The sequence below is a fragment of the Anneissia japonica genome, unplaced genomic scaffold, assembly GCF_011630105.1.
Source record: "Anneissia japonica isolate Jap-2015-1 unplaced genomic scaffold, ASM1163010v1 scaffold284800_len683186_cov164, whole genome shotgun sequence".
Classification (NCBI taxonomy): Eukaryota; Metazoa; Echinodermata; class Crinoidea; order Comatulida; family Comatulidae; genus Anneissia; species Anneissia japonica.
Window position 1 is genome coordinate 51167 of NW_022711393.1, and position 24594 is coordinate 75760.

Genomic DNA, 24594 nt, shown 5'->3' on the forward strand with positions numbered 1-24594 from the left:
TATATAAAAAAATATACATATATACTGTATATATGTATATTTTTTAAAATTTACTCTAGTGTTTATTGTTATCAAAAAGTTATTATAATTCTTATCCTTATTTATAATTTTTTTATTAATTTGCCTGTAGCAAATGGAAAGAAAGCTAATGCATTTTATACACTTTACTACATTTCAAAATATCTGTAATTTTTTAACAGGTAATTGATGACCTTACTTGGGCATTAGTCCTTGCCCTTGGTGTGTGCTACCATGCATGTCTAGATGAGAAACGAGAATACTTCAGAGACGCGGTAGCAGAAAGTTTCAGTGCCCCACTGAACCTATATGGAGGGAGTGAAAGGATTTACAGAGAAATAAACAGGTAAGTTTAATTAAGATCAATTTTTGGAATCTTCCCTCAGTCTTTGAAAATATTTATCTTTCAAATATTTTCTTTTCTTTGTTTCTTAATAAATATAAAAAATATATACATTTATATAGAATATGAAGCACGTAAACAACACAAGTCAAATTAGGTTAGAAATGTGGTCAGACTAGTATACACAATTTCATAATTTAAAAATTAGACACATTAAACATACCTGTACATGTTTACCTTCCATTTGGCTAAGATCTGTTACTATGGTAATCATGAAATTTTTGTATTTTTCTTCCTATAGCTGTCAAGATATCTTTTTAGATAACATTCAATTGGGACCAAATATTGCTCGCAACTTGGCCCTTAAGGAGAATATTTTCATGATGATCATCTGCATTGAGTTGAGGATTCCATTGTTTTTGGTCGGAAAGCCTGGAAGCTCAAAGTCTTTAGCTAAGACTATTGTGGCTGATGCCATGCAAGGAGACTCTGCAGCATCTGACCTCTTCAAAGAACTCAAGCAGGTATGACCACAAAATCACAAATAAAAAAATTAATCATAAATAGACAGCCCTTAATGCATATCTCAATGAACCCATATGAGGCATGTCTTGGCAAAATGGTTAAGTTGTCGCACAGGCCACTATTGAGTAAATGAGTTATTAAATCATTTTTGGTCAAAAAATTGCCTAAAAATCCTAAATTTTTTTCACTATAGATCAACAGTTATTATTAATCATGTTCCAAAGTATTAGTTCTGGAAGTGGTCAACAAATTGTTTATTTAACGTTATTTAGATGGTTAATTCTATTAAACAATGTATGCACAAATAACTTTGGAAGGCAATTACTCAAAATCATGTTTATCTTGAATCTAAGAGTGCTGTACATTCACTTTCCAATAGCTTGGGCCTGAAATGTCCAATTTCAATGAATGACCCCTCATTTTAAAGATCAGATACTCAGGTATCTGAAAATACCAATAACTTGAATTTCAATTTTTGCTACAACTTAGCCATTTTGCCACAACATGCCTCATATGGCATCTGACCTCTTCAAAAAACTCAAGCATGTATGATCACAAAATCATAAACAAAACTAATAAATCATAAAACGACATGCCTGAATGAACCAATATGCCAAGTTTCCTTTCAATAGAATACTTACCATGAAAATTCTTTTTTCAAAGGTTTATCATAAAAAGGAAACTTATTCTTGATAAGAGCCTTCTATATACCACATTTTATTTCAATTTTAATATAAAATCTCCAACAGGCTTTTCTATTAGCCTTGAGCCTGAGAAATCTTCCCTTCCTCCTCTTAATTTCTTGTACTTTATAATTGCCTGTAGATGCTATAATCTAGTATTTTCTCATTATTTTCATTTTAGGTGCATATGATTTCCTACCAGTGCAGTCCATTGTCAACACCAGATGGAATTGTTGGAACTTTTCGTCAATGCAGCAGATTTCAAGAAAGCAAAGATCTGAACAAGTTTGTGTCAGTTGTTGTTCTGGATGAAGTTGGTCTTGCAGAAGACTCACCAAGAATGCCACTTAAGGTACTTGGAATAGAAAATTATGATGTTTTTTTTTTGCCCAAACTCAATCATCTTACCCACTATATTCCTCTTTGCCATCTACGTTCTTCATCTAGAAATGTCTTGACAGTTCCGTCTCGTATTAAGGCAAAACAAAAGCTTATGGTCAATGTGCCTTTTCTTTTCAAGCCCCCTATACATGGAATTCCTTGCCACTTTCAGTTCGTGATTCGTCTAATTTGGTTTTTTTAAGACAAATTTTAAAACCTATTTATTTCTTCCCCTAGTGCCTTTAAATAATTTTAAATTGGCATTATATGAATATTTGTTATTATATAAAAAATGTGATTATGCAATTGAAGTATGCTTACATTTTAAAGGACATAGTTTGTGATTAAAGTCTATTTTTTGAGTACTTACCTGGATGAACACAAATCATAAAAAAATGTTAGGTATGCCCTAGACTCTAGCTTATAGGCTATAGTACTTTGATTGAAGTAGGTAGCAAGACAGTAGGTTGCTAATTTGCATGATAGATGTCACACTCTCAGCCATTTAATGATTATTGTATGAGTTAGAAATACTGACAAAAGTTGATGGTGATCTCATGTCAAAGGGGTGGCATGGAGAAGGTTGCACATTTTCCATGACTGCCTATGAATCTAGTGACCAATATGAATTCTTGCATTAGATACTCTTCATACTTGCAGACTTCATACTTTTAATGTTTTGTTCTCAGACTCTTCACCCATTGCTTGAGTATGGTTCTGAAGAAGATGACAATCCACCGGCTCATAAAAAAGTTGCTTTTATAGGCATCTCAAACTGGGCGCTTGACCCTGCCAAGATGAATCGAGGGATTTTAGTTTCTCGAGGTGTTCCCAATGAAGAAGAACTCATTGAAAGTGCTAAGTGAGTATCTACTTCATGTTTATTAGATTAGTGTGGACATAAGATAACACATTTTATCAGGTTATGAGAGAGAAACTGTAATGAAATTGCAACCAGACATTTTAATAATTTAATCTTGTGTACCTTAGGGGCATATGTGCATCTAAAACATCACACTCAGAGGCATCAGGAGCATCACACCTTGTCAGGCAAATTCTGAAACCTCTGGCACAAGGATACTTAGAAATTTATCGAAGACAAGATCATGATTTCTTTGGGCTTCGAGATTTTTACAGGTGAGGAAATAGAATATTGAAACTGTATCTGAAAAAATTATGCAGTTTAGTGGTAAAGATAATCATGATGAAACATTTTTTTTTTTAACAGAAAAGAACCCTACTCTAAAAGAGAGTTTGTTATAGGTAGATAGATAATTCATGATTTCATATTGCTAGTGTCTACTCCCAACCATCATAGATCTTTGATTTACATGATCCCCTTTGACCTATGGGTCATTCTTTATGAACAAGAGGAAATTATTCTATTTTACTGCAGCTTGATTAAGATGGTGAACCAGTTTGCTAAAAATTCGGGAAACGTGCCGACTTGGGCTGAGATTGAACATGCAATTAGACGCAACTTTGGAGGATTGTCAGAAACTGAAGATCACATAAAAACATTTAAGAAGAAACTTGAAATTTATGTGAAAAAGGGGACGGTTAGTTTGAAATGAGCATTTTCAACCCATTACCATTTGACTTTTTGCCACCACTGTATTTTAAGGGTTGGGGGGTGATAACATTGGTAAATTCTAAATAATATTATAAGTCAATCATTACATCATCACTAACTCGCAATGTTATTTTCCTATCCTAAACATTCGTGGAACAATGTACATTGGAGGTTGGAGAAGTTTAAACACACAGCACATTAGGTGTACTAGGCCCTAGTATATATTAACCATTCTATACCCAACTACTCGGGTGAAGTCCAATTAGTGTTTGGCAAGGTAATTATGATTTATGGCCCGTTAAACTAAACTATCGCCCTTGAGTGAGGCATGGTTGCTTGTTGTGGTTCTTGCATAGTTCTACTACTGGTACTACTTTCAGTGACCTTAGTTGTTGGTTGGAGTATCAAGACCCTGCTGTGTTTAATATGTGCAAATTCAGAGGTTGTAGCATGGACCTATTAATAGGTCCATGGTTGTAGATTGCATCCGCTGGAATGCTCTCGCTTTTATAGAGTACTACTGTGTTACGTCACGATACCACGTGATACTACTAGCATTTGTTACTGGCGTTGATTGTTTTAATACACAGTACTATATAATTTAATGGAGATGACACAGAGTGCAAAAAGCACTAAGAGCCATGTAAACATCATGCAGTTTAAAGAACAATATTTGAGAAATCGACCTTCAAAATTTATGATGTTGGGCATTATTCAGCCAGAAAGCATTACCAGATTGTTAAAAATTGTTGTTTTAATATTGAAAATGGGGAAAATAACAGCATAGCATGATATATAGAAAGGTTAGTTTAGTGTAATAAAATATCTCTGAAACAGGATTTGCACCGAGTGACTGGTTTGGCTTGTCTTTGCCACAAATGATTATGTTTTGTCATAAGAACATAACATCAAAATCAATCTGACTGTTTTTTCAGTAAGTTTGCTCAATGTGTTAACTTTTTTTGTACTCATAGTGTGACAGAGATCCAGACTGTTCACCGTCAGGCCTTATCAAAGCTAGCTTGGATGCCCAGGGACAAACGCAATTAGAAGGAACAAAGAAAGTAGGGCATGGAACATCTGATGGGTATGTCTTCAGTAACTTCATTAGTGAATATTTGAACTGTGAATGCCCAATATTGAAGGTCATTCGCCAGACATTCAGCACACACAGCATAAGCCCCGTTCATATCCAACTATGGCGAGATAATTTTAGTGGATGAGCTAGAAGATCTCGCCATAAGTTTGAGTATGACCGCTCAAGTATGGCGAGATGAAGGCCACAACTCGACTAAGCCCGTCGAGTAAATTTATGTCGACTAACTTCTTTATCCAGCCTAAAGCCAGCAAACAATTAAACAGCGGGTGGCCACAGGTCACGAATACACCAATCAAATTGAAGCAAAGTGACCTTCCATGCTTGCTGGTTAGCGCGTTTTTTAGTTACTGTCATAAACACCATTCAGAATTGACGCAGTCTCCCTGATCTGTGTACTTTAATTTCAACAAGTCTTATTTTGCAAATGATGGCTGAAAAGTCAGTAAAGAAACGCCATCTCTGGACGTATGCGCAGGAATGTGATTTAATAGATATCTGGAGGGAGCCAGAAATCACCGAAAAAGTTGAAGTATCGTCAGAAGGCTGGTGTCCACGAAAGGATAGCAGAGAGAATGCGGGACTTAGGCCACAATAGCATAACATCGGCAATTGTTGTGACAAAGTTGAAAAATCTAACAATGCTGTGAGAGACGTTTTTATTCCAGCTGGACTCCTCGGCCAGTCTAATCAAGCGCCGAGACCTAGGCCTATAGCTTACGCATATAGTCTCGATCTAGCATAAACTAGTCGCGCGAAAATCAACAGTAATTACCCACAATGCAATGATGTGTTTTCCGAATTTCTGGTAGTCAAAATAACTCGCTCTAACCTTAACGTCGAACGCAATTAGTGGATTTAATCCAATTAACTTGGCAAGTAGATCAGCTACTTCATCTGGCTATAATCCCATATGAACCTAGCTATAGTCTCCTTTGTAACTATTTATCGCTGTTCACTAGATTTAGACAGTTCCGAAGGCTGCGGCAACTCAGAGGCCTGGCTAGGCCTAACATACAGTATGTTGTGTTCGTTGATGCTGATGATCCATACAAATTGGAAGAGAGAAAATTGATTGGAGACATTTGTAGGGTAGATTCTTAAAAACTCTCTTGTTTTACTTTTCAGGGACAGCAGGTACTTACTTGTGTTGACTGAAAAGTTTGCAGCTCTTCCCATCCTACAAGAACACCTGAACAAAATGAAAGATGCTGTCATTATATATGGAAGCAGTTTTCCATTTGATCAAGAGTACACACAAGTAAGTACACACAAGTAAAATGTATTGCATTGTCTATTTCATAAATTACCTAAATAAATAAAAAAATACCATTTTTTAATTATTATAATAATTATATAACCTACTGTACAGTACTCCTCATGCATAAATTATGGAATCTTAACATTCATATTTATTTATTTTGCTTCATTAAGCATCCATCCTTTCATCCATTGCACTTTTTTTTGGAATTGCCAACACATGAATTCCAGATATTATTATTATTATTAAAGTGGGTGTGCGTGGGTTGAGTATATTGTTTTGGTCAATGTAAAATTACACAGTAGCTGCAAATATAGGAGTGTAGATGAAACGTCAACATTGATTCATTTACTGTACTTACAAACCATTCAGGGGTGGCGTCAGCTTTTTTCAGACAAATTTTCCATCGTTTCCTGACAGATGGACCAGAGTACACACCCACCTAATATCCCCACCATGTTTCGTTTTTCCACAACAGGTTTTACAACTGGTCTTCCCAGAAGCTGGGGCCGGGCCCAGTTGAGCCCCGCTGGGGCTACCCTAAACCTGTTATTACTATTTTAAATTGCAAAAGGGACTACACAGAATATTGTATTTAATGCTGTAATGTTTTACATATAATTTTAACAGGTATGTCGCAATATCAACCGCATTAAGCTTTGTATGGAAGCTGGTCGGACAGTTGTGCTGTTAAATCTCGAGAACCTCTATGAAAGTTTGTATGATGCCCTCAATCAGTACTATGTTTACTTTGGTGGTCAACGATACGTTGATCTTGGACTTGGTAACCATCGTGTCAAATGTCGTGTCCATGAGTCATTTAGGTAAACATTTTATTCAATACAATATCCATACACAACAAATTTTCACACAACAACCCAATGTTCAAGGTGAAATTGTGACCTAGACACTATTTTTTATTTTTTTTAAATTTATTTTTTATTTATTTATTTTTTTTTATTTAGGCACACAATACATGTGCCAAGGATTGTCAATAGCGAATATATCACTATCCTACTTGTAGGTGACAATCCCTTACACAAGACACACACGATGCTTTACACAAACTAAATCTCAATATGAGATTTAGGGAGTGGAGTTGTTTTGGTCGTGTGAGAAAAAATCCATCCTGCAACTGGCAGGAATTGAACCCAGGACCCTGGGATTGGAAGGCAAGCATCTTAACCACCAAGCTATTCAACTCCACATTTGAAGATCTAGAATTGTTATACAGTACTATGTTGGTGGAACCTACTGTATACTCAGTGCATTTATATAGGTCACCCTGATCAGTCATTGAGATTTCAGGTAGCACAGCTTTAGAATAATACAATTTAATTTAGTGCTGTTTAGATGAAAATGATAATTATATACTGCTGACATTGTTTCATATTGTTTTTTTTAAGATTGATAGTTGTTGCTGACAAGGAGGTTGTTCATGAGCGATTTCCAATCCCACTTATCAATCGTCTTGAGAAACACTTTTTGGCTATGACAACGATGTTGAATGAGGAGCAACAGATGGTTGTCAAACAGCTTGAGGATTGGGTGACTTTGTTTACAACTATTAAACACCATCTTCAAGCACAAAAGTATGAGCTGAAATTCATATGTTTCATAAGTTTAGTTTTGGTCAGTTCATCTTGTGCATATATATATGAAATATCTTAAAAGTACAGTAGTTTATTTTGTGAATACATTCATGAATATATTGACTATTGCCATTGTTCCTTTAACAAGAACACCCTAGAAACCAATCCGTAACTGTCTGTCCCAGCACAGCATAAATCCATAATAATAATAATAATGCTATAATATTTACTATCAAAGTTAGAACATAAATTGCCACCATTACCAGAAAAAAGTTGCCTAAGAAACTAGATGTCAAAATTAAGGATTGGTGAATTTTGTACAAAAAAGAAATTCCTTAAGATGAGTGAAAATTTCCCTGAATGGCTGTGTACATGTTTGCCATGTGAAACTCCACGAATGTTTTCATCTTAATTTTTAGAGAAAGTTTCAAGCGGACCGATGCATTTGTTGGATACCATGGTGACACAATTGCTGCTCTTGTCTACCAAACATGGGCATCCTGTGGTGGTGAAAACGAGGTACTTCATAGAAAATATAATGATTATATAATAATAATAATAATAATAATAATAACAAGAGTAGCTGTCTGCATACCTCTGTCCACTGCCTGAATACTGAACAATATGGAGATTATTTTGCCTTGTAATCTGTTACATTGTTAATTACATTATCTCAATTCTGTTCTGTGTCTTAAAAAGAAGGTGGTTGAAAAAGTCAAAGACCAGTTGTTGACATGCGCCACACCAGAATCAGTCACCAGATTATCCAAAACAAATATGTCTGATAAAGAGAGAGAATCACTGACAAATACTTACTTCAGGGTACAGAAGCATGGATGTCTTGCAGACTATCTAGCTGACAAAATTCAGAAGAATCATAAAGAAGGGACTGAGGGGATCCTAGCCCAGGTATGACTAGTAGAGTTAGTTTGATTGCATCCCTTTTTTCTACCTGTTGTCTTTTTCACCATTATAATTTTAAATGTTGCTTATTCTTTGCAGTGCATATAAAAATGTTGATAAAATACATGTTAATATCTGAACTTTTTATAATTTCAACTATCGTTTTTTGACAAAAAATCTATATTCATTCTACAGGTAACAACATATTCACATCTGCTAATAGAAGAAGACTCGGAGGCACTTGCAGTATCTACTAGGATAGATAATTCTCACATTAAGATGATCTCTTTAAAGGAGTTTCAACATGAACAACAATTTTCTCATAAAGTACAGTAAGTACAGTACTGACTATAACTGTTTATGTTAACGTTCAAGTTTATACAAAGAAGCCGAAATGTACATGTCTGGCTAGAATATTAAGGAAGGTTTTTTTAATCATCTGTTACATCTCAGGTTAGAGTCTAGTAGTAGGGGTGGAATGAATTTATGGTAGCAAAAAGTCAATGATATAAAGTTCTAATTAAAAAAGACAGTTGATTCTTCTTGAAACATTTGTTCAACCAATAGCTTAAAAGTAAGTACAACATAAGTGAATGAGATAATGGATAAAGAGTAGAATAAATAAATGATATAGATATGTAGTATATAATTTACTCATGAGTAAAGTAACAACTACTTAATAATTTTCCATTTGATGATTCAATTATACAACAGATTTGATTAGTTTGGATCAGGTCTAGATAAAATTAAATCAGACTTGTCCCAACCTGAAACAGATACAGGTATTAGCTGGTCTGGGTTCACTTTGGGAAAATAGATTTTACTGTTGGCCTCATGAAAATCAGTATTGTATTTTTTTTACGCAGGAAATTTTTTGATGAAAATCGTGCAAGTGAGCGACTACTGTTGGTTCAGTGTGATGCTAGCAGCGATAATACACATCTTATATCCTGTGCCTCTTATCGAGTACAAGATGAAAGAGAGAATGCTTTGTCTGCTATGCAAGAAAGAATGGAGTCGGAGCAAGAATACCGAACAGAATGCCGAGCTCACGTGGTATTTATTATTCAGCTTCCTCGTGTTAACCAGTGTTTTGATGGATTTCAAGGTACAGTATTTTGTCGATTTAAAAATGTGTGTTTTTATTAGCTTTTTGTATCAAGATTCATTTATAGATATTATAAAAAAAATACTGGGTTTTCCCTGCTTAAATGCTTTGAGTGGACCAGCGAATTTGTTGTTGAGATACTTAATTCCAGTCTCATAGACAAGGTTAAAGAGTTCCTTTAATTTTAAAAAGGTTCTCATCACAAAGCAATTTCAATTCCAGAGCCTCATATGAGACTTATATAGGGAGTCACTTTCATTCTGTCTGTAAAGTTGCAAACCACTTGTCAGTTAGGTACAAGTTAACTATACAAGAAAAAAATTGTTCTTTCTTCTGCCATTTCAAGTTTCACAGTGATTTGGTTTCTATTAAATACATAAAACTATTGAAGATATAAACAAATACTGTATATGCATAACATATTTGATTTAAAATTAGGCTATTGTACAGTAAATCTATATAAAAGGATAAATGTATAGTTCTTTTGACATTTCTTTTGCATTTATAGATTCTATATATGTCTTTCATGTTACTTCATGTAATGTGAAGCGCTTAGAGGCCTTTGTAAAGGCATGAAGCGCTATATAAGAACGACATATTATTATTATTATTACTTGTTACTTGCTTCCTCTATAACACTTTTTCTTTGTGATTACATGTTACATGTGTCTGTCTTTCTAGGGGGATTATGGGCATCTGCACACATTGATGACCTTCAACCCCCCAAAGACAACCGACCAGATGTTTATAAGCTGATGGGTCGAAAGATTAGCGATTTGTTTACTGTCTCAAAGAAAGAGAGCCAAGAAGACATTCCAGTGAGAAGGAACGAAAGAGAAGTTGCACCAGATGGCAATGAGAATTTGGAACTTGCAACACCTGTGTCTGATGGTAATCATAAATTCATTGTATACATCATTTATGTATTTGTTTAGTCATTCATTCACTCTTTCCTTAATCACTCACTCAGTAAATTTTCTGTTCTTCCGTGGTGCACTGAAGGACTTTAGAAATTCTTAGCCTACTTACAATGTTTCTTGACTTTCAATCAGAGGGTCCTGGGTTAAAACTGTAAAATCTGTAAAAAAAATATTATAACACTCTAGGAGATTATTTTTTATAGGATATAGTAATTACTGTTACTTCATATTGTTAATATTTTTTTTTTGGAAGCAAAAACTCTTTTGTTGGAAGTTTTAGTTACACAAAGTCAAGTTCAGTAAAAAAAAACTGACTAGATCAATTTTAACACATATCTAATTTCTGAACGTGATAAATCAGATGGTGAAGAAAGCATGGATCGTGATTCTGATGATGAAGAAAGCATGGAAGGTGATTCTGATGATGAAAGTAACAGCATGGAGGATAATTCTGAAGATGCAGAAAGCATGGAGGATGATTCTGGTGATGAAGATTCCACAGAGGACATGGATCAAGAGGATGTAAGCAAAGGTGAGAGGGCGAATGTCAGCAAAGTACCTTCAGCAGAAGACATGGAGCAAGAGAATGAGGCCATGACAAAATCTAATATTGAAGAGGCCACATTGGAAAAACCAGATGAACATGTTGCTGTGAATGTGGAGAGTGACGAAGATAATACTCTAGTTGATTTCACAGCAGTTCTCTTGGATAGTATTCATCCAGCAACTGCAAGAATTAGTGACCCAACCAATCAGAAACATCGTTCAACTGAAAGGGTTCGTCTACTAGTAAATCTATTGAAGGGAGATTCTCCTCACCGAGGTATAATATATCTTTTGAATTCCATTATATTTTGCACTATGGTAACAGAGAGAAAACTGAATACATATCTTATTTTATACTTAATCAACACCACTCATCATGGTGGTGCTTTTAGAGCAAAAGAGAAAACAAAGAAAATAAATATCATGTTTAGATATATACAGTATATTAGACAGTGTTGTAATACATAAAAAGAAATTTCTGCTTTATTGTATAGTATCTATTGTTTAATATGATTATATTTTTGGCATACAGTATTTTGCTGATATACTATTAAGAATATTTTTTCACTCTGCAGAATTTCTACGTCTGTTGAAGTGTCTCGTTATCAGGCTTGTCGAAGAAAAAGACAGCATAGCACACGAGGCATCTCAATGGTTGACACGAGAGGCACTTGACATCAAAGAGGTTCAAGAAAGTGGAACATTTAGGTGAGTTTACATGTCTATTGAATTTCTACACAGATATATTATGTCTATAGAATGCAAATCAAGTTCCTTGCTCAAGGAAACAGGTGGAAACAGGTAGAAAAGATAGCTTTCCAATCCAGATCTCAAGGTTGAGAAACCAAAATCATTCTTGCTGTGCCAAACAATTTCTTTTGTAATGCATGTAATGGTTGTGTGGTCTGCTGCATGAAAAATACTCACAGTAAGTGCAGGTTGCAAAAATATTTTCACCAAAATAACATTTTTTATCCACACAGGCAAGCATGTTGGCAACGCTTAACAGCAACTGTAGCCCCATTCCTTGCTGAAGTTATTGCCATATGTGACATCTGCAACAATCTTAGTCTCCTTGAAAGCCAGGAAGCCGACAATGCTTGGCTGCATGAACTTTGGCTCAGCATCTTTTCATCTGTAGATCTGATTAACATCAGCTATGACATGTGTTTGTCTCCTGAGAAGAAAGTTCAACGATCTGAGGTGCAGCTTCAACAGAAAGGATATGGTGGCAAATCATTCAAGGCTCTCTTTCCATTCTCATGGATTATAAAGGGAAAATTGGAAGATATTTGGAAATTTGCCTCAGAAGCCAAAGGTTAGCCAGATTTTATAAAATATATAGTGTTCAAAATACATCCGGTACCGTTTTCAATCCATTTTCTAAACAAACATTATTCAGTGGAATAATTGGTACAGAAATTTAATATTCGATGATAAACATGTTTAATTGTGATTTATAATATTTTTGTTTTGGCAGTTGAAGCAGAGGCAACAGATCAACAGTTTTTAAAGTTTGTTCAAGAATCTGAGGTTGGAACGAAACTTCAGACAGCCATCACTACCGTTGGAACTCAGAAGGTTGTCCAACACTACTGCTCAGACTTCATCAGAATGACCTGCAAGATCTCCCAAGAAAAAGAACACAAGGTAGATAAATTATTAATTTTCTATTCATAATTGGTTGATAATTTGGAACCTATCATATAGTTGATAAAATATATCTTTAACTAAATCTAATATTTTTGTTGTTTCAACAGTTGATCTGTGACCATATAATAAATGCATCTTATTCAATTGTACAAGAGCTGGGAGGTCAAGTTGACAGTGTGAACTCTGTTGCTGCTATACATTTAGCATTCAACAAATTCCAAGCAAGGTTTGAACATCTCTCACAGCTTGTTGATATCTGCCCAGACGTCTTGAATAACAAACCAGAGCAAGAAGTATTAGATACAGAAGAAATGGTAAGAGCAGATGGAATTTAATTGGCTTTAGAATGCTATATAACTTTGGTTTGTTAGCTATTACTAAATGACCAGTTTATTTTAAATTATTTGCAAAACTGAGGTAAACAGCTTCAAACATCATAAGTTTCACACTGTAAGCATTACTGCACACACAGTAACAGTTACAAAAAGTGTATGTTATGAAGGTTTAAAAAAAATTTATTTATTTTGTGAAGACCATTGACGTCACAAGTCTGAAATATGTCCTGGGAGAAATCAATAGCAAAGATTTTAAATCACAAGATGGACAAAGAAAATGGCTGAGCAAGATCCACACACTGTGCCCAGTTGTTCAAAGTATGATGGGATTGTACAAGAAAAAGGAATGCATTTTTGGACCAAACAGTCAGATAATCCTAGAGGAATGCAGGTAACATTAAAGGAAACCTGATTTACATGAGACAAAATGTTGAATTATGCATAACATGTTGAATGTATGCGTGCTAGGGAAACTTATCCCCTGCTGCATTCCAGTAACAATATTAACATAAATATTAGAAGCAATGATAATATCATCTTATAGACTAGCTGCCAACAATTTGTAAAAATTATCTTGTCCTGGAAAATATATAAATGCAAACTTACCAATATAATTCCATAAACAACTAAAGTGAACTGAGAGGCAATGGGGATGTCTGTATAAAGCTTTATGGTTAACTTTAATCATTTGTTTGCTGTAATATCAATGACAAATTTGATATGAAATACAATAATCATGAACCGCTTTTCTCTTAGATGTTTGTGGTCGAGGATAAATGTGATGAAGCTGTTCTTTGAGCATGTCTGCTTGCAAAATGAAGAGTTTGCTGATATTGTTTCACCGAAATGCAGAGCCCTCTGGGTGGTATGTAGTTTAAACTTCAACTGACCTGGATAAATTGATAAATGTCAAAGTATCTTTTACAATTTAACAGTCAAGCTTAAAAAAATAATGGAATTACCTATCTTGCCTATGTAATTTCAGAGCAAGGGGAAGGGCATTTATCCTGTTAAATATCTCACACATAAACTAAAAACATCACTGCTGATTTGCTTAGTTTTTAGGAATCATATGTCAGAAGCTAGTTTATTTGTGATCTGGATGTAATTAAATGCCATTTTTACTTTGCATTAGATTATTACTATTTTTAAATTTGCAGTAATTATTGTAATTATTGATTTGTATTTCTTTCTAGGCATTGAAGAAAACAGCTGACTTGAAGTTGAATGCCTCAGTGAAGAGCTTAGTGAATATCCTGAATGAAATTAATAAAAAAGCTGGTGAAAAATACTATAAGTAGGTTTAGAGTCTATATATAACTAATTAATAACAATAATTTGCAATAAAAACAAAATAAAATCATTTACTGTGTATTGATTTGTAATACATAAAAAAAAACCAAATACACAGATTAACAAATATGTAACAATGTTTTGCAGGAGTGGAATTCATGACTGTGGAATGTGTGGTGAGGCCATTAAAGATCCTGTGCTCTTGCCTTGCAAAGGTAACCATGTCTTTTGTAAGGAGTGCATCAAAGGATACTTCAAAACAGAACGTGTAAAGATATGTGCTGTATGTAAAGAGGAGTTGCCTCAAGAGTTTGAGTGTAAGGAACAGTCTAAAGTCAGGTGAGAAGATTAAAATAGTTTAGTTTACTAACATTATTGGCAGTGTGGCAACATGGCACTTGACGCAAATATAGATTTTAAAACCCTACCCTCCCATCATACCCTTGTTGTTACGGCGTTGTAGTCTATTTTGATAATCAATTGTTGCGAGCAGTGGAACTTGAGTACCTTGTATTAAGGAAATTTTTCACAATCTCTTTTTTTTTTAAATATATATTTTTTTATTGCAACCAATAGTTTAGGAAGTGTAGACTCAAATTATGAGGATACAAGTTACTGTAAGTAACCTAGAGGTTAAACAATTTCATATTGCCTTTGTAGTATATTATTAAACAAAATAAAGGCTTGAGAATTTATTATTCCTACGAAATGTTAAAATCAGTCATTCACATTTTAAATTTTTTACTAATAATAAGCTATCTTTTTTTTCAGTGCTGTTGTTGCTCAGCACAATGCGTTCCGTCAATGTTGCAACTCGTTTTTCATGGAAGTTGTGTCCCAGCTTTGTTTTGCTGATGGAACCCCACCAAGTGAAGAAGTCATCAAGAGGTTGCTGGGATATGTAACAATAGATTCCAAAAAACATAACAGACGTGTCACAAGAAATGTTTCTCCTTTCCCGGAGGATTGTATCGATCCAAATCCAGTTGTCAGATCTTTCTTACTCCAGCTGTTGCTTCAGTCAAAGTGAGATCATAATGATATTACTATGATAGATGGTGGAGAGGTTGGTGATATGGTGGTCATGATGGTGATAATAGTGGTAATATTGGTGGTTGTGGTTGTAATGTTGGTGTGGTAGTGGTCACAATAATACTTTTCAATTTTTAGCACCAGCCTCTATGCTTCATAATTCCATGTTTACTTATTCATGAAGATCATGCAGATTAATTTTGAATACATTTTACGTTACAAATTAAGAAAAACAATCCCAAACTATCTGATTACTAGTATTTATTTTAATATGCTTTACTAGTTTGGAAACTGTAAAAGAGCATGTACAAGAGTATCTGGGAAACTCAAGAGATCTCATGGAAAGATCTGATGATGCTGTCAGCCTCTGCAGATTGTTTGTCAACTGTCTAGAAGTAAGTTATGAACCTTCGGATTTGGAAGGTTCCTCTAACAGTGTATTCACTAAATTTTTGTAATATTTGAAATTGACATTCAACATCATTATCTGTCATTAAAAAAAAAGTATGAAACACAAATAACTAAAGTCATTGGAAACGTGGTTTTGAATCCCATTTGGTTAAAATGCTTGTGTTTTTGAGCAATGCACTTTATCTTCACTTTCATCTCTTCTTCCAGGAGTACTAGATTGGGTTGTATAATATACAAACATACTGATTAATAACTGCAATAAAAAATATTCCATAGGCATGATAACATGTCTCTTGGGCACCCATAACAAATATCTGAAGATTAATAATTTTGTTTTTGAGCAGCCATAACAATTATTGGAAGATTAATAATTTTGCATATTATTAAAATCCACTACCTTAGTGGAGGTGGCTCTTCCATCTATCATGTGATTTATTATTAAACAGTACATCATAAGATGTAAGGCAGATTCTAAAACAAAGAGGATAATACACTAAGGCAATGTACATGTACAGTACACTGTACTACAGTCAACACCTCTCCAATCTTAATCCTACTGAACAATTTCATTTGCTGCTCTCCTCTGTTTCAGCTAGAGAGCTGAAATGCAATTTTCATTCGCTCACTGTCTTTCAGAAAGAGTCAAAGCCATTAATCTTGTGTTCAGAATAGAACATGTGCATGAATACAGTACACCTTTCTGTGTACCATTTCAACACCAGAAGTGCCCCACATTAAATAGGACTTTTAAACTGTCTCTGTTCACATCAAACTTCTTATAGTCTATAAACAGCCAAAAAAACCAAAGGAGAAATATCAATAACACCACAATTAATACCTCCCTTTTTAAATACGTAAAAGATTGAGTATAATTTGTTGTCTGACAAATTTTTTTCCAGGACACATACTACTCTGGTATTCCTCAAGACTCTGATACAAAACTCATCCGGTTGCTCCTCGATGATGCTCTTAGGAAACTTGAAAATTCTCACCACTTTTTTGACAGACAAAATGCCACTGCAGACCCATTAAGTGTTGAGTTACTTGAAGCAATATCGCAGAGTCGTTTTGCATTGACAGTGCTCGCTGACATCATTCAACGCCAACAACAAGATCAGCAATGCTACAGTGCAATTAATATCAAGCGTCTTGTAAGGCAAACATATATATTAATGTTTGATTCTTAGATTGTAGACTTTATACCTAGAAAATGATGGTTATATTGCATTCCTGGGTATTAGGTTTTGCTTAAGGATATATCATCGATTCATTCAGATATTTATTTCCCTGAAGAAACTAAATGCTAACTGTGACCTGTGTATAATTTTTTGAATTGTGATTGTATATTAGTTTAATTCCTGATAATGTATAAAAAATGAAATATGCTCAGTATTTGAAGCACATTTTAAGACTTAATTTTGTTGATAGGTTGCTATGCTGGCAAATGCAGCTAGAAGATTCTGTCAGCAGAATAAACAGGCTCAGTTGTATCTTGTGAAGTACATCTGCAGAGCTTACAGCAAAGATGCTCTTACACGTCTGAAAGATGATGAACAGTTAAACTGGATCTTACCAAATGAGTTGAAAGCTCAGGTATGAAATGCTATTATTTCCATGTCAGTGTGGCACAGATAGTACAGGCAATCAGATGTATAGACAGCTTAGGATTTTTGTATTTTAATAGGCATATAATGAATGAGATCTTAACATTAATTCTATGAATTTTATACACATAGATAAAAAGTAATACTTAGTCTATTCCTAAAGACAGACTAAGCATGTTGGCTGTTGCTGTACACTATGATCATTTTTTTAAGTGAACTGTAGATGCTATTTCATATTGTTAGTGGCGTATCCTTGATGTGCACCCTAGGTTGTCCAGGGCGGATGCAAGATTTGGTGGAAGGGGGTGAGGGAGAGTGCACACCACTACAGCCCCACCATGGTTAGGGCTGAGGGGAGGACATTTTGAGAATATGGACCTCTAGGTGCCCGGAAATTGCACTCTCATACCTTAAAAATCTTACTGGTAATTCATATCAACAATGCAATACAACAATTATTTTTTCTTAATACAGTTTAGGGTGGGAGAGGCCCCTGCATCCACCCCAGGTCATCTTGCTTTTCTGATGACTTTAGGTCGTGTTAACCTCAACTTGTTCAAGGTCACACAATGACCAAGCTGTAATAACATATACAGCTAATGACTCAAGTTCTTTTTGAGTATCAGAAAAACTTTAGACAAATCAAAAGTTTTTCTGATTATCTTTTTTTTAATTGCTGTAGAGTGTATGATTACATTTTAATTAAAGTTTTCATTTGTTACTCCACACAGTACCTGAATGTTCCAGATAATTTTGTCATTGTTGGTGAGACATACACTAACATTCGAGAAGCTATTGGTCAATGTGTGGTGGACAACGATTTTGAGAAGATGTGCAAAGTTGTGACGGTACACACACTCTTTTCATCTCAATTTAGGATTTCTTATATAATATTAGACAGGTTTGTAGATATACAATAAGCTAGTCTTAATTTTATTGCAAACAAAATAGAAGTAAAGTTCATTATTCAAACCCTAGCAGTTAGGATAGAAATGAGAAATACAATGTTTGGGTTTCGTATTTATTTTTATGAATAATTTAACTTTATTTAAATTTTGATTTACCAATTTGTTTTTTTTTAAAATATTTTTGTGTTTTACATGACTCAAATGCCACTGTATTTTGTCCATAGAATGTGAAGGGAAATCAGAAAGACAAGGAAGTATGCTTTCTTCTTGCTTTATTTAGAGAGATCACAATGAATGCCACAACTACTGTAGAGGCAAGAAGAATAAGTTTGGAGGTAAATCTGAATGAGGAAATTGACAGTGAACCAGATATGCAGGGTTTAAATGTTTGATATAGCTTAAAATACGAAATTTAAAGTGGTTTTATGATTAACATATTTGAATTTCGATTCTAGCAACCTGAGTTCAAATCTGGCAAATTGCAGATTATTGATAGTGAGAGTAACATATAGTCTGCTACTAAATTTTTTGACAGATTACTCAAGTTATTGGGCCCATTCATTTCTTGGTTAGTACACCAGGTGCTATTGATAACAAAATCAGCCTTGTCATTTGTGCCAGTTTGAATTCCACGCTAATTTAAATCCCACTTTTACAGGGAGCAGCACTTCATAACTGCATGTAAAAAGTGCTATTTTTTTACTAGAAAAATTTAATATAAATTCATAGTGCAATGTTGTTTTTAACTGGTGGAACACTCAGTGCTTCAGGTCACTGGTTATATTCTATAAATATATCTGGAATTACAAGCTACACCATACTGTCTTTCAGAAGCCTTAAATAATAACAGCTTCATTGATTAGTTGAAGTTTTGATTACTGCCTTTTTGTTATTTAAAATTATTTATTTACTTTCCTAGGTAAAAAGAAAATTTGGAGAAATTATCCAAGATATGCCATTCCTGAAAAGCAAGGTAAATGAAAAAGTAAAAGAAAATTCCAATTAACATTAGTTGACAACATATGATAAATAGATGTATTGAAGATTACTGTACATCTTATTTCACTCCTTAAAGACTGAAATATAAAAAAAGATTCTTCTTTTAAAAACATTCTTAAACTGGGGAGTAGTAGCTATAATGATGACGACAGTAACCGTAATTGAAATTATTCAGCAAAAGATTTAGTGTCCCATTGAAAATTTTTAGTTCTGTCTTTTCCTTTGGTGTTTAAAATTAACAATCAATACAGACCATCAGAAAAAAAAAATACATTTAATATTTACATATCAGATTGTTGCGGATACATTGTTACAAAACAGAGGACAAAATCCACAGCATATTCTTAGGGTCACTCCTGGATTGAACCTTCTAGACTACAGTATCCAGGCAGCTGTTACGCATCTTCAGATTGTTCTGAATGTAGTTGAACGGCAGTCATTGACCCAGTGTCTGGCAACTTTGATGAGATCCCCATCTCAAATGCAGGTTAGAATTCAAAATTTTGGATACACAATAATGTACAAATTACTGGTACTTGTGCTATAGGTATTTATAATGCACCTCTTCCTTGCAGTTATAAAGCACAGTTCTTTTCCCTGGTCATTGGCTCCCCTGGACATTGCTAACAGTGGCGGCTCTAGGATATATTTTCTGGGTTGGCTAAGTTGTCCGGCAGGGGGAATTGAGCTCGTAGGCTTGAGCTGGGAGAAGGGGTTGAGAGGGGGTTCCCCCTCCCAAAAGAGATTTTTTTAAAGAATATCAACCTCTATCATGGCCGAAAATGCAGACATGTGTTGGCTTGGTGTGGGCCTATTTTTATATGTTTTATGGTCTGACTGCCCGACGGGCTCTGTCCAGCGTGGCGGGGGGCTTGAACTCTCCGTTGGAGGGCTTAACCTGTCCGGTGGGGGGCTTAAGCCCCTCCCCACCACCCCGCTGGCACTGCCACTGATTGCTAAGTGTTGCTGCTGGTAATCACAGCAAGTAACCCAACCAGGTACCCATTTATATTCCTGGGTAAAGAGAAGCAAAGTGTCTTGCTTAAAGAAACAAGTGAAATGCAGAGCAAGGGATTAAAACCCTAACCTCGAGGTTGGGAAACCAAACCATTCCCGCTGCGCCAAACCGCAATTACTTTTGAATGCACAAATAGTGCATCTTCGGGAGATTTAATGGATCATACTTTTTGCAATAGACCATTCTGGTGGAAAGAAAACCTAGTATTCTTTCTAGGCTTTGCTAAATTTACTGTGCGCCTTGTGTAATTTAATCAATGTCAAGGTGTTTTGACAAGGTACATGGTTAGTTCAGCCAAATATTATCTTAATTCAAATGGAATGTAATTGTTCGTCAAGTATAATTATAATGTAAGAATGCTCAATAACAAGCCGTCATTCCCACTTCACTTATCCAGTACATTTATTGCTACTGAAATTCTAAATGTGTTTTTTATCTCATTCCATCAACTGTTATTCCAGCAAGCATATTTACCAGCAATGCCACAAGATGACCGCATGGAAGCACAGGCAGCTCTTCACCAGGCAACGGCAGATCACAATCTGACCTGGTATGGTAAGTAAAAAAAAAAGTAGAGGTGAATGGTAATAACATTAAAGATTTAATTTTAAAAAACCTAAATCATTCATTTATCACAGATTGAAAAAAGTTAGTTTTCGCTGATGTCAAAGAGAGTTGCTACAGCAATCTGTTTATTATCAGTCAGTTTATGGGTATATGCCCCTCCTTGTTAGGTTTTAGAAAGCATCAAATCTTGTTGTTCACCATGATACTTAAAACCCTACTTTCATAACTATACAAACAAAGTATTTTTACTAATTCATTTTTGTGTTTCTGCTTTTGCATATAGAATGCCCAAATGGTCATCTATACACCATAGGAAATGTAAGTATACATCAATAAATTAAAAAAAAAGAAATTTCAAGGAATTCTTGAGCAATACAAAAAAGTAAAAATATAATCCACCAGAATATACACAAAAATCAAGTATCATTCTGTTTTTTTCTTCTTCTTTTTACTTTTATAAATATCACATCTTCTTACAATCTCATACAAATTATGTTCATTACCAAAAACTATAAGTCTTACCACACATGAAAGCAATCTGCTTACGCCAAATGCCACATATGAGCTTTGGCATAAGCACCACTTTTTTTTTTCATTTTCTTTTTGCGCTTGAGCTGTGTCGTGTGTCATGCACCTTCTTCACAAGGTCTAATAAAGTGTATATCATTTCAGTGTGGTCGGCCGAATGGGACAGGATTTTGCTCAGATTGCAACGTGAGAATTGGAGGTCAAGGATATGCAGCACTTCCAGGAAACAAAGTTGCAAACATGTATTATGATTTTCATTATTATTTATAATCCTTAATTTTCAGCAATTCAAATAATCTTTTAAATAATGGTAATGCAGTTTAAATAACAATAAATAAATTAAGCCCATAATAAGTTTTTAGCATAAGTGCTCCACTCAGAAATAAGAAACATCATGTTTAGAAATTGATTGTGTGTGACACAATTTTAATAGAAAGCACTGTGCTAAATGTACATATTATTTATTTTTTTATATCTGAAATTGATATGGCTGTTAAGACAAGATTTATACAGTATTTGAATTATTATGAGTGTTTTCTTGTTAAGTTTTTGGTTTTTTTTAAACACAGGGTTGATACAACACGTACAGGCCATGTACTTGGATACCCACAAGTTCAACGTGGCAACCAGATTGTGAGTGAACGAACGATGAGCAGCATAGCAACTGCTGTTGTCCGCTTTTTGTTGCATGCTAGTATGCTGCTGGGAACCGAAAGCCAACAAGGTCCACAGGTTAGGAAATAATCATGAATATCTTCAGTATAGTAATTCACTTTGGGGTTTGCTTTCCCTTTTTGCTTCACTTTTAAATATTCATTTGTAATATCCAGTTCTGAAAACTGTGGGTCGCGACCCATCAGTGGGTTGCCGAAATATCTTGGTGGATTGCGAGACCTTGACAGAAATCACAAAATTTTAGCCAGGCCTTAATTTGTAAAGACAATATCGGGATTAAGATACCTTGAAATATGGTTTATTTTGTGATACATCTCATCAAAAAGTAATCTCAGATCTAAAAATTTCTGAAAACGTTTTTTCTGAGCTTACCTATCTTCACTCAAAGTTTTCCACTTCATGTTGTGGCATCAAATCTACCTAGATCTGCACGTCATAATCAAACTTTGGCGTGTGTGCCTACGAATTAATCTAGGTCAGCGACGATTGAGTTCACATGGGTTTGTGTGAGTTGTGGAGATCCCTGTGAAGTGCTTTCAGATAACTTTTTTTTGTCAGCTTTTTAATCTAAAAAAATTATGTCAAGAAAATACAAGAAAAATGGGGTTTGTAGCAAACGGAGACAAGCCATAATGTGTAAATTGTGGGTGGACAGGATCAAATGAGTCAATGAAGCCATTGCTATCACCAGTGCTATCACTATGTTGGAATACTCGATCATATATTGTACAAACACAATCATGCAATGGAAGCCAGTATGACATAATATTTTATGAATAATTAATTACAATTTAATGGGACAAAATTTAGCTTTAAAACAGTTGTGTAAAATACAATGAAATGAAACATTGTGTGCAACGTAAGCACGGTATAGCGCTCTCTGACTTGTGCGTGATGCACAATCTGAATTTCTTAACTTTTGTCAGTCTGAAAAGTTTGCAGAATGCTTGTTTCTACACAGACAGTATGATTTTTTTTATAAAGAATTGTTTTTTTCAGCCAATCATCAATATGATTACACCTCATCCACTTAATGTGCTTGAGTTTCTATGGCACCATCTGCATAATGATGTAAGATTGTTGTCAATAGCAACAGGTAAGAACAAGGATGATTGCATCTTCATCCTTCACAGACAGTATGTTTTTTTATAAAGAATTTTTCTTTTTCTTTTCAGCCAATCATCAATATGATTACACCTCATCCACTTAATGTACTTGAGTTTCTATGGCACCATCTGCATAATGATGTACGGTTGTTGTCAATAGCAACAGGCAAGAACAGGGATGATTGCATCTTCATCCTTCACAAAGTTATTGACAACATTTTGCACAAACAAGTCCCAGGTAAGGGCTTAGATATTGTATAACAGGAATATTAACAATTGATTTTTAAAAATTCAGTTAAAATTATAATAACAATACTGTATTGATGATGCAGATATTGATGATATGTTGATTACGACAGCAGTGGTGGCTGTGATAGCTACTGCAACAATGATAATAAGAGTGTTTTGCATTTATATTACATAAAAAAAGTATAATTATTATAATTGCGTAACAGTGAAAATATATAATACATGATAATAGTGAGAACTTTTTTAAATTCCAAAACTTAATGAAAAATAATGATAGTAAAGCGATTCTCGGAGGAGAAAAGTCATGTTCAAAAGTTATTTGATTACTTTTCACAATGACAAAGAGTAACTTTACTTGGTTTTACCATAGAGAAAATATTTGTTTGCATTGAACTTTCTGATTTGGGAAAAAGGCCTGGTTATATTTCATGACAAAATTATTTGCTTGATTTTGGTTAGTGTTTCTAATTTGATGTTTTTGATATAAAATTTATTTATTACCTTTAAAAACTGTGTTTTTCAAATTTAATAGAGATTTGTATTAATTTAATGTTCATTGTTTAATTGATTTATGTTCATTTTTTAATAATACAAAAGTAACATGTTTTAACAAAAATAATTTCCCAGCACAATTTCAATCTGGCTTTCAACAACTGTTGTCATCAAAGAAAAGTCGAAAAGTATGGGAAGAAAACTTTACAAAAATGTACATCACACCTCTGCTCCAGGTAGGGTTAAAATAAATAATAATAATAATTTTTAATGATAAAAATATAATAATGATGTTAATGATGATGATTATAAGGACAGTAATGGTGGTTATAAGCTCAATTCCAATTAATAATAAAAATATCTTCTGTTGAAAATAATCGGTAGGGACTTGATGAAATGATTGACCTATCAAACCAGACTCTGATTGCTGACAAACGTCTCAGCGATGATCCTCTGATGCGACTGCTGCACACAGCAAACGCTGTGAAGCCTGAAGACCTTGGTAAGCTGGTGGAGACATCACACGTATGGCAGTACCGTAGTCGTATCACCATTCAGTGCATCCATCATGCTTTGGCAAATGAAGAAGATGGTGCTTCACTGCAAGTCTTAAGACTATTTATGGAAAAGGTTACTATACACTTTTATTTCTATGTGAAATATGAGATACATTGCCAGAGAATTGCCACTGAATTTTTAAAATGGTGTTATTTTCTTCTTTGTTTACCAACTATATATCACTATATAGCATCTTGCACTTCTTGAGTTGATTGGC

At 34.4% G+C, this 24594-nt stretch overlaps 1 protein-coding gene across 1 annotated transcript in view; it reads left to right on the forward strand.

Moving 5' to 3' along the window:
• LOC117107478 (E3 ubiquitin-protein ligase RNF213-like) overlaps positions 1-24594 on the forward strand; it is a 57078-nt gene that overhangs the window by 23942 nt on the left and 8542 nt on the right. The window contains exons 34-72 of the mRNA XM_033249179.1: positions 201-364; positions 663-885; positions 1751-1921; positions 2640-2812; positions 2941-3087; positions 3347-3509; positions 4498-4610; positions 5748-5880; positions 6511-6704; positions 7287-7472; positions 7892-7991; positions 8172-8381; positions 8571-8707; positions 9242-9483; positions 10165-10374; positions 10765-11226; positions 11525-11657; positions 11933-12267; positions 12430-12599; positions 12710-12916; positions 13135-13328; positions 13694-13802; positions 14134-14234; positions 14378-14569; positions 15002-15256; positions 15546-15657; positions 16573-16824; positions 17102-17266; positions 18009-18125; positions 18410-18520; positions 19105-19158; positions 19477-19671; positions 20664-20757; positions 21053-21087; positions 21442-21539; positions 21867-22029; positions 23148-23316; positions 23955-24055; positions 24204-24449. Of these exons, the coding sequence (XP_033105070.1) occupies positions 201-364; positions 663-885; positions 1751-1921; positions 2640-2812; positions 2941-3087; positions 3347-3509; positions 4498-4610; positions 5748-5880; positions 6511-6704; positions 7287-7472; positions 7892-7991; positions 8172-8381; positions 8571-8707; positions 9242-9483; positions 10165-10374; positions 10765-11226; positions 11525-11657; positions 11933-12267; positions 12430-12599; positions 12710-12916; positions 13135-13328; positions 13694-13802; positions 14134-14234; positions 14378-14569; positions 15002-15256; positions 15546-15657; positions 16573-16824; positions 17102-17266; positions 18009-18125; positions 18410-18520; positions 19105-19158; positions 19477-19671; positions 20664-20757; positions 21053-21087; positions 21442-21539; positions 21867-22029; positions 23148-23316; positions 23955-24055; positions 24204-24449 (6636 nt within the window). The remainder of the gene's footprint in view (positions 1-200; positions 365-662; positions 886-1750; positions 1922-2639; positions 2813-2940; positions 3088-3346; positions 3510-4497; positions 4611-5747; positions 5881-6510; positions 6705-7286; positions 7473-7891; positions 7992-8171; positions 8382-8570; positions 8708-9241; positions 9484-10164; positions 10375-10764; positions 11227-11524; positions 11658-11932; positions 12268-12429; positions 12600-12709; positions 12917-13134; positions 13329-13693; positions 13803-14133; positions 14235-14377; positions 14570-15001; positions 15257-15545; positions 15658-16572; positions 16825-17101; positions 17267-18008; positions 18126-18409; positions 18521-19104; positions 19159-19476; positions 19672-20663; positions 20758-21052; positions 21088-21441; positions 21540-21866; positions 22030-23147; positions 23317-23954; positions 24056-24203; positions 24450-24594) is intronic.